General features: G+C 36.8%; 1 protein-coding gene across 3 annotated transcripts in view; it reads left to right on the forward strand.

Annotated features, from left to right (window-relative positions):
* The window catches only part of UBE4B (ubiquitination factor E4B), a 41,843-nt gene that overhangs the window by 13,305 nt on the left and 14,919 nt on the right, over positions 1–13,619 (forward strand). The window contains exons 5-14 of one of the 3 annotated variants that reach the window (XM_074892566.1): positions 902–1,046; positions 1,872–2,100; positions 2,565–2,975; positions 3,844–3,957; positions 7,246–7,387; positions 7,918–8,018; positions 9,188–9,302; positions 11,199–11,282; positions 12,979–13,035; positions 13,402–13,518. In XM_074892566.1, coding sequence (XP_074748667.1) covers positions 902–1,046; positions 1,872–2,100; positions 2,565–2,975; positions 3,844–3,957; positions 7,246–7,387; positions 7,918–8,018; positions 9,188–9,302; positions 11,199–11,282; positions 12,979–13,035; positions 13,402–13,518 — 1,515 coding nt within the window. The remainder of the gene's footprint in view (positions 1–901; positions 1,047–1,871; positions 2,101–2,564; positions 2,976–3,843; positions 3,958–7,245; positions 7,388–7,917; positions 8,019–9,187; positions 9,303–11,198; positions 11,283–12,978; positions 13,036–13,401; positions 13,519–13,619) is intronic. The other 2 variants (XM_074892567.1, XM_074892568.1) reach the window with 2 other exon arrangements.

The following is a 13,619-nucleotide window of genomic DNA, read 5'->3' on the forward strand; positions in this document are numbered from 1 at the left end:
GAAATATCTGCAACTCTTGCAGGAAAATAGCCTCAAAGTTAAACCTTTTTCATCTTTGAAATTCTATGCAGCTGAATTGCTTGTTTTGTGTATTATGTTGCTTTTTCAGTGTTGGTAGAAGAGTGTAGCAGGGGACAGAGTTGCTGGCTTGTCATGTATGTTTTGGAAATGTTTTTAAATGTTACCTCCCCTCACATTGCAGGGGTAATTATTTGAGTTTTATTTCTTTGTATTCCACCATTTTTTCAGGTGCATACTGCAAGCTGCTGTAGGATTGCAAGAACCCTCCTGTTTAACCTTTGCTAGGCACTATATATGGTAGCATTCTTTTCAGAGACAGTAGTTTTTCATTTTGAGCGCAGTTTACATGATGTTCCTTTTTTGGAAGAAAGGGGGATGAGGCAAATTCTTGAGTCTTTTGTACTGTCCTGACTTCATTCAAGTGGAAGATGTTTTTATCTTGGGCAAAGATTTGAAAGCAGAAGAGACTTGGTGAAACTTGCTCCTTCCTGTGGTTTCATTTTTACAAGAATCTGTTAAAATGCCTGTGCATAATGAAAATTTGAATCCCCAGTTAATTCCTTAAAGAAGAAATCATAACTATCTTGGTTAAATTTCCCTTCTTATTATACTGGTTTTGAATGTGTTTTGGGAATTTGTTTCCTACTGGATTTCTGTGTTTCTACTACATCTTTACTGCGTCTTTTGTGTTTGTTCAGGGTTCTTTTCCAAATATATTTTGACAAATATATCTATATTTGTTCATAAGTATACCAAATCTGCTATCAACAGTCTGAAGCTCTTTAAAGATGACTGCCATCTGATAAAATTGTGACTTGACTAATACAATTGCAATTAAGTTGATTTTTTTTTTTTCTTCCCCCCCCACCTCCGAACCAAGGAACCTCTGTCTGGGTCTGAAGTATCTGAGGAGCAAGCTTTACAGCTGGTCTGTAAGATCTTCAGAGTCTCTTGGAAGGACCGAGACAGAGATGTTATCTTCCTGAATTCACTCTCTGCCCAGTTTAAGCAGAATCCAAAGGAAGGTAGGTGTCTGAACTGTTATCATTGTTAGGGATATTGTTTCACTTGAGTGACATGTTCTCTATTCTTATTTTTAGCTTTTTCTTTCTTTACTACAATGCCAGAACCACCTGCTTGTGGTCTTTGCTTGATTTCAACATGGGCTATCAGCAGAGGTAGCAGGAAATGGAATCCCCAAAAAACCCCATGGGACCGATTGGTCATAGCTCCTCTTTTAGTCAGTTGCTGTGCTCTTGCTGGTTATGTTTTCTGTTGTCAAACTAGTGTGCTGATATTGCAGTGTCTCTGGATTTTTTTTTTTTTCTGAAAACTTTTACTGACCTAATGGGTTGTTTTATATCATAATACACATTTAGCAGTTAATTTGATGAGCTAGGAGTTCGTGATCACTGTATGTAACAAATTATATTTAGTATGTCAGCTATAAGAGATAACAAAATTCGAAATTGTTATGTGTGGGCATATGTGGAGTGGGGGGTGTGTGTGTGTGTGTTTTTTTCCTTTCTTTATGACACAGCTTGCCCAACTCAACAGCAGCATGGGAAAATGAGAGGGACGGACAAGACAACTTTAATAAACAACAATAACAACATTAGGTTATCTATGATCTTTTGTACTTTCCATAAAAGTCACATTTTTGTGTAGCTGTGACTTCAGAACCTAGTTAATACAGACAGTGATAGCTGTAAATGTAACTATCAATCTATTGTTTTTGCCAAAAGCAGCACTTAATTCATAGAAGTAAATTACTGTCCTTAGTAGAAATCTCTGACTAATGTGTAGATGAAGATAGTAGGTGAGGATTCTAACTCTTTTATTCTTAACAGTGTTTTCAGATTTTAAGGACTTGATCGGGCAGATTTTGATGGAAGTGTTGATGATGTCCACCCAGTCAAGGGATGAAAATCCATTTGCTAGCCTGACGGCTACATCACAGCCAATTGCTGCAGCTGCCCGGTCTCCTGACAGAAGCCTGATTTTAAACATGGGCTCTAACCCAGGAAGCAGCCCTATGTTCTGTAACGTGGGCTCCTTTGGTTCCAGTTCATTATCCAGGTGACTTCTGATTATAACTGAATACTGATTTCACTTGAATATTGATTGGTAGACTAGAAGAGAGAGAGGGGCATAGAAATGTCCCAAGAACAAAAACAGAATAGATTTTTAAAGTTCTTCACTCTTTCATGTGAATGTCCCTCCATTTCACCATTTTTCATTACACTGCTACAGCTAGAAGTGTATTGAATAGGTTAAAGCCATGTAGCTGATTTCTTCTGAGACGTATCCCTAACTTGCATCAGTGAAGGCTATGACTCTTAACTTAAAAGTGTGTAGATTGTGACATAGTTTTATTCAACATTAGTAAAAAGGAATAATGTGTGTGAGCTTCAGAATTACTGCTGACGAGTCATCAGAAGGGCAAGGGCTTCTCTTGCTCATTTTAACTTTTTCACCCTTTTCCTACATATCCTAAATTGTTGCTTTTTTTTTTTTTTCTTTTTCCCCTGTAACTGGTTTAGTCTCTATGGGACTAGTCCAGCTCCTACTACCAATTTCACAAGCTATGTACCAATGACTGGTTCATCTCTTACCCCACCAGCCAGTTCAGTTGCCACTACATCTGTGCCTTCCATTACTGTCAGCTCTCACCTCACAACAACAAGCCCTTCTTGGACTCAGCCTTCCTCTCCGAGGTACCGGCCATACACTGTTGCCCATTCTGGAGGCTTTTCAGCTTCTTCCATCCCGCGTTCCTTGAATATTTCCATCCCATCTAGTTCACAAAGTCCTCCAGCCATGGCTGCTAGCCCTCCAGCCATGCCAGTCATCACATCCAGACAGAGACCCACAACAATGGGTCCACCTTTGTTTACTGCTTCACCCAGTACCTTGCGCAGGCGTTCTTCTTTACTGAACAGGATTCCTTCTAGGTATTTCACAAGAACAAAAGAGTGTGTTTAATGTGTGCTGTGTGGGGTGTGGCATAATCCTGCAATTTGGAAGAATTTATGTTTGTGATGAGCTCACTCTACTTACCCTGAGTTGGTTTCTGCATTTTGGTTTGTGCTAATATGTTGACTTCCTAACAAGCCGTCTCTGCCAAAATGTTGAACTTGCTTCTGCGAGCATTTGAAGTGTAATGTGATTACTTTAAAGGTAGCAATATTGTTTTGATTTCCTCCTCTTACATCCACTCCAGTTAAACTATTAGCTTTCTGTTCAGTTGCTATGGCTGGATAATAAACCAAACAGATGTCCTGCTTTGAAATCAGTTTTCTTGGTAGGGCTTTAGTTGATCTGTTGAAAGTTGTTACATGCTGGGCTGTGTTAGATTTGATTCCCTAGTGCACAGATTTAAATTACAGATTAGCCTATTTCAGTATGCCAGACCAGGTACTACTTCATTTTCTCTGTTGGCTGCTTCTGGAATCCCCAGTCCCTGCAGGAGGGAAAAAGCAAGTACACAAGGTTTTGAGACCACTGCTTTAAAGTTCAGTAGCTTAGAATTGTAATACTTACTATTTGGTCATGTTTAAACATTCCCACTTCAGCCATAATTTTTAACTAGGTTTCAAATTATTTTTAAATTTTTAGTTTGTGAACGTGTGGTGTTTTGATATGCAAATAACTCATAGTAGTATAACAGAGCATGTTAGTATAGTCTTGGTTTTGCTAACATGGAGTTATCCATTCTTTGCATGTTTAGAGATGATTTTTGTCAGACTTACAAAGAAAAGCTACCATTTACTTTTTCTTTTGGCTTAAATCTGATGGCCTTTTTCATTTTTATTGTGGTAGTATATACGACAACCCTTTCTCCCTCCTCCTTCTTGCCGTTTCTGATGTGTCTGAGGACAGTAGTGATGAAGAAAATGAAGATGATGATTTTTCTTGTGTCCAGTTTGGGTCCAGGTATTGGAGAAAGAGAATGTAACCTGCATGTTTGGTTGCTTAGGAACTAACAGTCTGCATAGTGTCAAGTGTTCTTCCAAGTAACTTGGGAAATGACTAAAGCCAAGGAGATGACTTGGATGGGTTTTTAAGATGGCCTATAAACATGTATAATGAATGCTAGTTAGCTCTTTAAAAAAGAGATGACTAAGATAAAGTAAATGTTAATACTGCCTTTTAGGTTTAATGAGCATGATTTCTGAAATGATGTTTGAGTGGAACACCTCATTGGCTATATGAGTAGAAGGAGTATTATTCACACGTGGTTGTAATTTTAAAACCAGTGGTACGTCATGTGCATATTTTCCGATCAAAAACTGGAAAATGAGGACAAAGGTTAACATACAGAAAAAGATGAAGTGGCAAATAGCCAGTGGATGCAAACAGTATGACTTTGTTTAAGATTTATTGCTGCTTGACAGCTGAGGATTGCTACTCTAACCTGTAGAGAAAATACACCTGAAAGGTTAAACTGGTCCTTTGACGTGGTAAGTAGTAGAGGCTGATGTAGTTGGAACAGCCAAGAATGGAGGGTGAAGAGCGGAATATTTTACTGTAAAACAGAGACTTATGAATTGTATAGCAAAGCCCTTTCATTTGTGTCACGTTAAGATATGTGAAAACAAAATGAGAGTTGATATTAGTGAGTTCTGTTTAGAAGCTAGCCTGTGCAAACAAACCTGCAGAACACTGGATATAACAAGTTAAAAAAGCTTTTGGAAATAGAAATGCAGGGTAGGATCTCCTCTAGTTTTACATTCCATTGCAGAGTAATGCTGCAGTGTCTTGGCTGATACAGAAATGTTTTCCCAAAGAAATGCGCCATTCTTTGATATCGACCCAAATGGGAGAAATGAATAAATGTTTTATATAAACCCCACGTATTTTAGGAAGACTTTTGTGAAAAATGATACTTCTTGTAGTCTTGCTAGTATCCTGAAAACTTTCTGTGATGTTCAGAGCCCTGATTATGATTGATGGTAATTCTGAGGTGGCCTATGGCTGGTCACGTAGCCTTATAGAGCCAGTTACAATTCACAAATGTGTAAGGGAAACAAGATCATAGTTTTAAAGACTACATGCATGTTGAACAACTGGGAGGAAAAGGAGTTCCTCCCAGACTTTTGGTTCCCTCTGATATGTACAGCAAAAGTCAGGGGACATCTAACTGCTTGAGCCTTCTTAAAACTAAGATAGATCAAGACTTTAGGAAGTATTTTGTGTTGTCAGGAAATGCCCCAAAAGACTTGGTATGAGATTATCTTTCCCCCCCCACTAGCTTTTCTGTCTGTGATTGTTCCTGTGGTATGTTGGGACACCACTGCTAAAATCAGACTGTTAATTAGAAGACCTTCCAGTGGAATCTTTTTTCCATTCCAGTCTCATTTCAGGAGAGGGAACTTGATAACACAGCCTTAGGTTTTTTTGTTCATGTAGAATTCAGGATTATTTTTCCCCACTGGTTTGTTTAATTTTTATTCTGTTGGCAACTTAATCCAAATGTTGGATTGAGGTGCAAAGCCTTTTGTAAGGATTTCTGAGGCTGCTATGCTTCTGGCATCTTAGTTTGTATATTATGCCCTGGCATTCTGCAGACAACAGTAAGATGTTAGTTAAATTATAAACACAGTGCCTGTACAATTATGCAACGACTTGCATTCTGAAAATACCAAGGCATTCAGTATGTGTATGAAGGATGTATGAGCTTTGCATTAGAAGAATTTCAGTTATTGCTTCAGTGAAATCATTAACAGAATGACTAACTATAGAAGTAGTAGGGGTTTTTTATATAAATTGATGTTCTTAAAAGGGTAATTTTTAAGCTGAACATAAGAAATGAAGAGGTTTAAAACAGACTATAGAAAAGAAAAACGTGTATATGATTTTATGGTTACTGAGTACTATTTTAATAGAGCTGTGTTTTACATGGGCTAGTTTTAATTGAATAATTGAAAACAAATTCTCTCTGCAAAAAGAGATTGCTGCTATTGGAAGTTATGTTTCTTAACATGCTGAGCTACCAGGTGCTTAGCAGTAATAACCTTTCCCTGATTTATTGGTTGGCCTGCAAAGCTTGCACAATAGATTTGTACAGCTTGATTACTTAAATGTAAATTATTTCACAATTTAAAGGAAATTCCAGTTTTGACACAGTTTGTAGTTTTAAACATGTTTTTAAAAAGATGCATTTAAGGAAGCAAATATTCTTATTTTTCCAGTTTAAAATCTGGGGCTTATAAATTGGTCATTTAAATCTATCCTGACTGCACACGGACTTTCTTTGAAGAATAGCAGTAGACCATCCACGTAATTGCTATTTTTAAATTTCCATTTACATAAAGAGAATATATCTTGTCTTAATTCCCTTCTGTAAAATGAAGATTTTGCTTTTAATTAGCTTTGCCAAGCTGTTATGTAGAGAAGAATTCTGTTGAGATAACAAGTTTGAGACAGAGTTGTGGGGTCTGTTCTCACTTTTGTATTTAATTTCTCTCTTTTCTCAAGCATGGTTTTGTTTTTGTGGATTTAGTTTTTGTGTTTACAGTGGTGTTTTTTTCCCCCCTGAGGCTATGTTACTTAACGAAATGACATATGTTACTGTAAGGGAATTGGAATGGACTGAGTTGAAATGACATGATCTTTAATGTGGAAATTTTAAAAGGAACAGTTACTTTGTATTGCTTCTTGGTTTTGTTTTTTTTCTCCTTACTTAAAATATATAAAGTGATTGTAGCCCTATCTATCACCTAAGGTCTCTTCTCTGCAGTGGGAGGATCCTACCTTCCATGGGTTGGGTAGTGTTAACAAAGTTGGTGAAATTTCTACCATTCTTAAATGCCGTGCGAAGGTTGCGGCATGGCATGGCAGTGTTGTGATGTCCTGAGCAGTTTTGATGTCAAGTACAGCCTAAAGGCTGTTCAGTTTGGGAATTGCCATCTGAGAACAAGATTTATTGATTGCCGTTAAAGTCATGCACCTTATTGCTGTCTTTCAGATATTTACTCATTTAATAAGGTGATTGATTCTTCAGTCATGTTACAGTACAGCTGAACTTCCAGAGTTGGACAAGCTGTTAAATGGAGAGCTCTTCATAGGTCACAGAAATGAGCTTAATTATTGAGCCATGTGTGATGGGATGGAGTCTTCAGAAAATTGACAGAGGAAGTCAAGAGCTCATGAGTTACTTGGTTGTGCACAAATGAAGAACTGTACCTGATGCTTTGTTTCTTCTTTTTGTGTGTTTTAAAGTATGGGAGGCTCTGGCAGCTCAAGTGTTTCCGATTCCTGCAGTGATCACTTCACCATTGAAAATTGTAAGGAGACAGAGATGCTGAACTACCTCATTGAGTGTTTTGACAGAGTTGGAATAGAGGAGCGAAAAGCACCAAAGGTATTTTTCAGATGAGTGAAGTTGTATCAGTGCTGTCACAGACACTCCTCTCGCTGTTTAGTGGGGACAGCTGGTGGAAATTGGTAGTTCTTTCTTGATGGCTTTGTTGTAGAAATAGAGTTACAGAATTTATAAGGTCCCTTTGACTCTTAATTCGTCATATTTGCATCACGTATGTGTTTTGCATCACGTATGTGTTGTACATCTCTAAAATATGCAGTGTGTTAGAAACTGTCCTTCCCCTTTTGATCTACTGCATTTTATCCAAGTTTATTCCATGTAAAACACACTTGTGTGAAACCAGCTCCCTATCAGCATTCTATACTCTGCTTTAAGCTTTTGCTTATGGGAGAAAAAGCAAACAAACACCAGTTTTTATATAAAACCTGGAAGGTTTTTAGCTGGAGTAGTGCAAATCTTAGTTTGCATATTACATTTGTACTGTGTGAATAAAGAAATTTATCATACTTCCTGTCTGTTCTGTCCCTGAATACTTCTAGTTTGTATTAAAATCCAGTTATTTTTATCAGATGTGTAGCCAGCCAACAGTTAGCCAGTTACTGAGCAACATCCGATCACAGTGCATTTCACATGCTGCTTTGGTGCTACAGGGATCCTTAACACAACCAAGGTAAATACAGCTGATGCTAATTATGAAAGCTACTGTTCTGGTATTTTTTTTTTCTTCTGAGGATCTAATATCAGTTGTTGGAGCAGGATACATTTATGTGCCAGAGGAGTAGTTTATTGCTTTACCACTGGAGACTGTTGTTCCTACCGATATGTTGGTGGAGAGCAGTTTACATGTTTTCTAATGGTGTTCGGGTAAAATCATCTAGGTTGATTTGAACAATTTAAATGGGGGATCTGAATTAACCAAGCTGGCTTTTGCCTTACCTCATGCGTAAACTGTTTTACTTGCAGATTGTTGGGGTCCTACTCCTGTGGAAGTCACTAACCAGTAGAGCTGCATCTGAGAAACAGTCTTATCAAAATGTGTAGCAAAAACTGCTAAAGTGACATAGCACTTGTTTACTCTAGAGAGTTTACCACAACAGATTTGGTAATGTAAATCTGGGTGTAGACATTCAACACTAAATCATGACTCTGAGATTTCAAGTCCAGTGGTTTCAGCAGCAGTTGTTTAACTAGCAGCCTGTGTAGTTGGAACGGCAAAAAGGTTTTGAAAATAGGATATGTGACTTTTACTGAAATCTGCATATTTTTGTATTTCAAACAACACTTCTGTAATCTTTTAAGGTGCACCAGTTATCCACTGTGCTTCGAGATTAGTTTTGTCTTTACATGAGCCAATGTTGACATTAGAATAAGTTTTATATATGTAATAAGGAAAAAAAGATAGCTTTTCAAAAATCCTCGGGGTCAGTTAAAAGTAATGACTCTATTAATTCAGAAAAGACTAATGTTATGTTCTTTTTTAATCTGGAAAAACAAATGTCAAAAAATGTTCCTTCACTAGTTGAGTTTAACAAAGGATTTTTTCATTAGAGAGGAGTAGAAGGGAGAACCAATTACTACACAGAAGCGGCTGTTTTCTTCCAGCCTCATTAAACTAAAGTGTGATGTTGGCAGCAGCATCTGTTTCAGAATAATCTTTCCACAAGTAACTTGAGAAGACAAGGTTAGTTACTTCTGAAAGGAGTAGATGTGTCTACATGTTGACAGTCTGCTTTCTGGCACATCCTTAGATGTGCCTACTGTGACATTTTTGGAAATACTACTATGAATACTACTGCAAATAATCACTAGTTTTGAATTTTTTTCTTTATACAATTAAAGGTCATTGCAGCAGCAGTCTTTGCTGGTACCATATATGCTGTGTAGGAATCTCCCATTTGGCTTCATCCAAGAATTGGTGAGAACAACTTATCAGGATGAAGAGGTGTTCAAACAGGTAAGGCATAGGTTAAAAAAGAGATAATTATATCCTATGATTCTACTACTTAAAATATCCAAGAGAGTGGATTTCGGGAGGTTTGTTCTGCATCTCAAAGTTCTATACCTATTACTTCAGGGGCTAGCAACTTGTTAAGCAACTGGAGTTTGGTTTTGTTTGTTTTTAACTCATTTAGCATGTTGTCAAAAAGACTGACTTTCATTATTTGCTGGTTCTAATTATTAAAAGTGCATTTGTTAATAAGCAGTGCACGTTTATGTCGTGAAGTGAGCTACTCAGAGTATGCAGACATATGGATTACATTACAGGATTGATCTTGGGTTTTCATCCTTCTATCCTTCTGTACAAAATAATCCTAAAAATATGTGTAAGACAGCAATCTTCTGTGATTGTACTTAGAAAGATTTACTTGTTTTTTTATCTTGCAATCCTTAGCCGCCTTTGTCACTTTAATAGTTTGCATCTAAGGTGCTAAAAACATTTTACAAATCCTAGTCCATTAAGTCTTCATATTTTACAGAGGAGACGACTGAGGAAGTTTAGATGGTTTATCACTGAGATGATAAATTGGAACTGGTGGATCTAGTAATTAAGACACAAAACTTGCAAGCTTCTAGCCCATATAATGTTAAAGCAGATCAGTAAGATTGTAACTGTCTCTAATAGCATTGCTGTAGTATTATGTGACTTAGTGTAAAGGGGCCTTCAGAATGGGATTTGGTCCTTCCAATTTTGAAAAAAATGAAATTAGCTGATTTTTATGTGTAGTGCAAGTACCTTTTAATATCAATTTATTTCTCTCTCTGGACACATTTTAGTAGAGGTTCATGCAGTTGAAAGTACATTTAAGACTGTCAAAAAGTGGTTATGAAAAGTGTTAAAGGTCACCTGCCCTGGAGAAGAGCACCATTCCTCTAGCTGAAGCAGACAGCCACCTCTTTTAGTCCTTTTTCTGTAATATGATTTAATGAGACTTTTTGTCTCTTCATAGAAGCAACACAACATAATTAAATTGAAAATTCAGTGGGACCTTTTGTTATTGTTGCAAAATTACTGTAAGAGTTTATTTTGTGAGGGTGTATAGTTGTCAGAGCTGTGCGATTGGGGCTTACTAATTGGGTATAATTACTTTTGATAAGTTCCTGTCATGTCACTTCCTCTTTCATAATCTTTCATTATCTTTACTCTTGCCACAGATAAAGTTTAGCAGCACAAAACTGACGTGCTTACGTGACGTGCAAAATTAAAGCTATGTTGTTATCCTAAGTGTCTAGGCAAATAAATTATTACCCATTTGGGAAACCAAGTTGCTGGAGTCCTCTACAGAACTTGTGCTCTTGTTTGTGTATATAATATAGATGCTTGTACATGCGCATCCAGTATCTCCAGTGAACCTGTATGAAATGTGTTTGTGCTTCCCCACGTAGTTTCCACATGCAGAGAACTTGATGGAACAACACCTGATTTTTGTCAGTGTCCTGATGTTACTGTTTGAGAGCTTCAGCTTGTATCTGTTGGCTTTGGGTCCAAATCTAGATGTACACGTCTCTGGGGTTTTTTGGTTTGCAAAGTAAATGTTTGGAAACAAGTTAGAATGTGATCAGGAACAATACATACAAGTGCTTGGAAATAAGTTTTTATGGATAAGTTGTTATGCTCAGGCATCAAGTCAATACATCACTTAAACTGTATCAAGCAAGTTGGTTCTGAGCTTTGAATAACCTCTTAAGTGTTCAGGCTTAACTGGTACAAATTTAAAAAGAAGATCTTAGTTTTTCTTTGGTGTAACTTGCAGTATTTGAAGAATGAACAGGCATTTCATGCAGTATACAGCAATAGTGTAATTTTATTGCTTCCTATTCTTGAATAAATAATTTACTTCTGTTTTTACAGATCTTTATTCCCATCTTACAAGGCCTGGCTGTAGCTTCCAAAGAGTGCTCCCTTGATAGTGACAATTTTAAGTACCCCCTTATGGTAAGGACTGTTCAATTTTTAGAAGCAGTTTCTTTGTGATTACTGAACTTACATTAATTTGTACAGAATCTGTGTATTTCCAACATTTGTGGGATTTCTTTGGTTAGTGGATTGCTATTAAACTCTTGTTGAAAGCTTAATGTGGTATGAGATGTGTGAAAGGCCATTAAAAATCTAGTAGAGTCTGAGGCCAATAATATTTTAAGCTATAATATAATAATATAATATATATTATATATATTATATATAATAAAATATATAATATATTAATAAATGTATATTATAAATAATAAAATATATAATAATATATAATAATATAATACAGCATTAGTATAGTGGGCTATGCAAATGTTTGTACATATTGCTTTATATAAGATTAATCAAATGTATAGATTTCATCATGCATACTGATTCTAATACTGTGAATGGCTATAAAATCCTGCTAAGCTTCCTCTCAATTTAAGTCTGAAATAGGGCCCAATATCCATACCAACATTTGTTGGGCTCAATTTTGTATGTGGGAAACGAGCATCTATTGCATTAAACACAAAATTACTTGAACTTGTGACTATTTGCTGTAGGAAAAGGTCATAACATTCCCTGGCTGCAAAGTTGGGGATTTTATTTTTAGGGTTTTTTAAGTGCATACTTTACTCTCAGATCTGATTCCCTCCTACTGCTTTTATTGACAAAACAAAAAAGTCTTTTGAAAAGCATGCTTGGCCACAAAAGGGCAAGCTAAATTCTTGGCTAAACTGAGCATTGTCAGCTAACACCTTCAGATTTAGGATCCTTCAGTGTATGATGCCAAAAAGGGCTGTTAGATCTCAAGTTGAATTTGTACTTTAGGAAATTACCTGGACTAGGGTGCTGCAAATCAAACTGACTAAGCACCTCTGGTACTTTTGCAAAAATAACAATTTTTGCTTGTTCTGTTTTCTGCTCTTCTGTTATTTCCCCCCAAATTAAACTGCAAACTCTTGCAAACTTGGCTGTTGGCTACAAGTAAGGGCTACTTTAAAATTATATTCCGCTTGAATCATCTCTAGTTGGCACAGTGTGCAACAAAAGGATGGAATAGTAGTTACTGGCTATAGTGTCAGTGAAGAATGAGAACATATAATGCAGGAGAAGCAGGATATGTAAAAGCCTACAGTATTTTTGTGTTTTCAGAATCGTCTGTTATAACTGCTTTCTTTTTTCTGTGCTGCAGTTGAAAGTGAGTTAGAGATCTTGGATAGGATTCTTTGTTTCTGGCTTCTCTGTTCATCTGACATTTTTCCACTCTGATTCAAAAGACAAAGGCCTTGGTGTATGTATAGAACAATTGCTCTATTTATTATTGTTACTGACTTTTATGTGGCAGTTCAGGAGTCCAGCAAAGGCATTGTTATGTTGTGAACAAACAAACAATTTGCACAGCTAATTTTTTAAAGAAGTGCAATAATTTATTATCCTGTGAGATGTGTTACCTTTTCTGAGACAATTTGGAACAGATGTAAAAGCTAAAATGGGAGCAGGGTGTGCTCTAGCTCTTTTTGGACCTCTTCACCAGTGTAGAAGATGGAAGTGTTTCCACTGATCAAATGAAAAAGGTTTGATTCTTTCAGCAGTTTACCATGTTAAGCTTATTATTTGCAGACAGGTTACTTAAGAGTTACACACAACGGTAACTTTTCTTGGGATTTCTCTACAGGCACTATGTGAACTTTGTGAAATCAAGTTTGGAAAAACACACCCTATGTGCAGCTTGGTAAGTGTATCCAGTCTGATTTTTCTTCAAATTAGAAGAAGCACGTAACTTTGTTGGTATCATATGATCCATGATAATGTTCTTCAGAACTCTAAAAGGGGCTGTGTAGTATCTCATGCTAAACAGTAGTTCAGAGTAAACTGGTAAAGGGAGTCCTTTTCGCTGAGAATTTAGAAAAACTAGGACAAACAAGACTTGCTTAGATTGCTGAAATAGCGAGGAGATGTTTCAATTTAGCTATCAGCATTGACTGAATGTTGAAGAATCAAGAGCATGTGACAAATGTTGAAAGGTGACAGTGCAGATAAAGTAGTATGGCTGACATGGCAGCTTTTGATTAACTTTCTATTTCTCCTATTTTTCTAGGTTGTCTCTTTGCCCCTGTGGTTGCCTAAATCTTTAAGCACAGGTGCAGGAAGAGAGCTGCAAAGACTTTCCTATCTTGGAGCCTTCTTTAGTCTATCTGTCTTTGCTGAAGACGATGTAAGTTTTTACAGAAGGATGTTGATAGTAGCATGGTGGGGGTTTTTTGGTTTTGGCTGGGTTTTTTTCCCCCTTTCCCAATAGGTTTGATACATTTGCCA

Source organism: Strix uralensis, chromosome 23 (genome assembly GCF_047716275.1).
Source record: "Strix uralensis isolate ZFMK-TIS-50842 chromosome 23, bStrUra1, whole genome shotgun sequence".
Lineage (NCBI taxonomy): Eukaryota > Metazoa > Chordata > Aves > Strigiformes > Strigidae > Strix > Strix uralensis.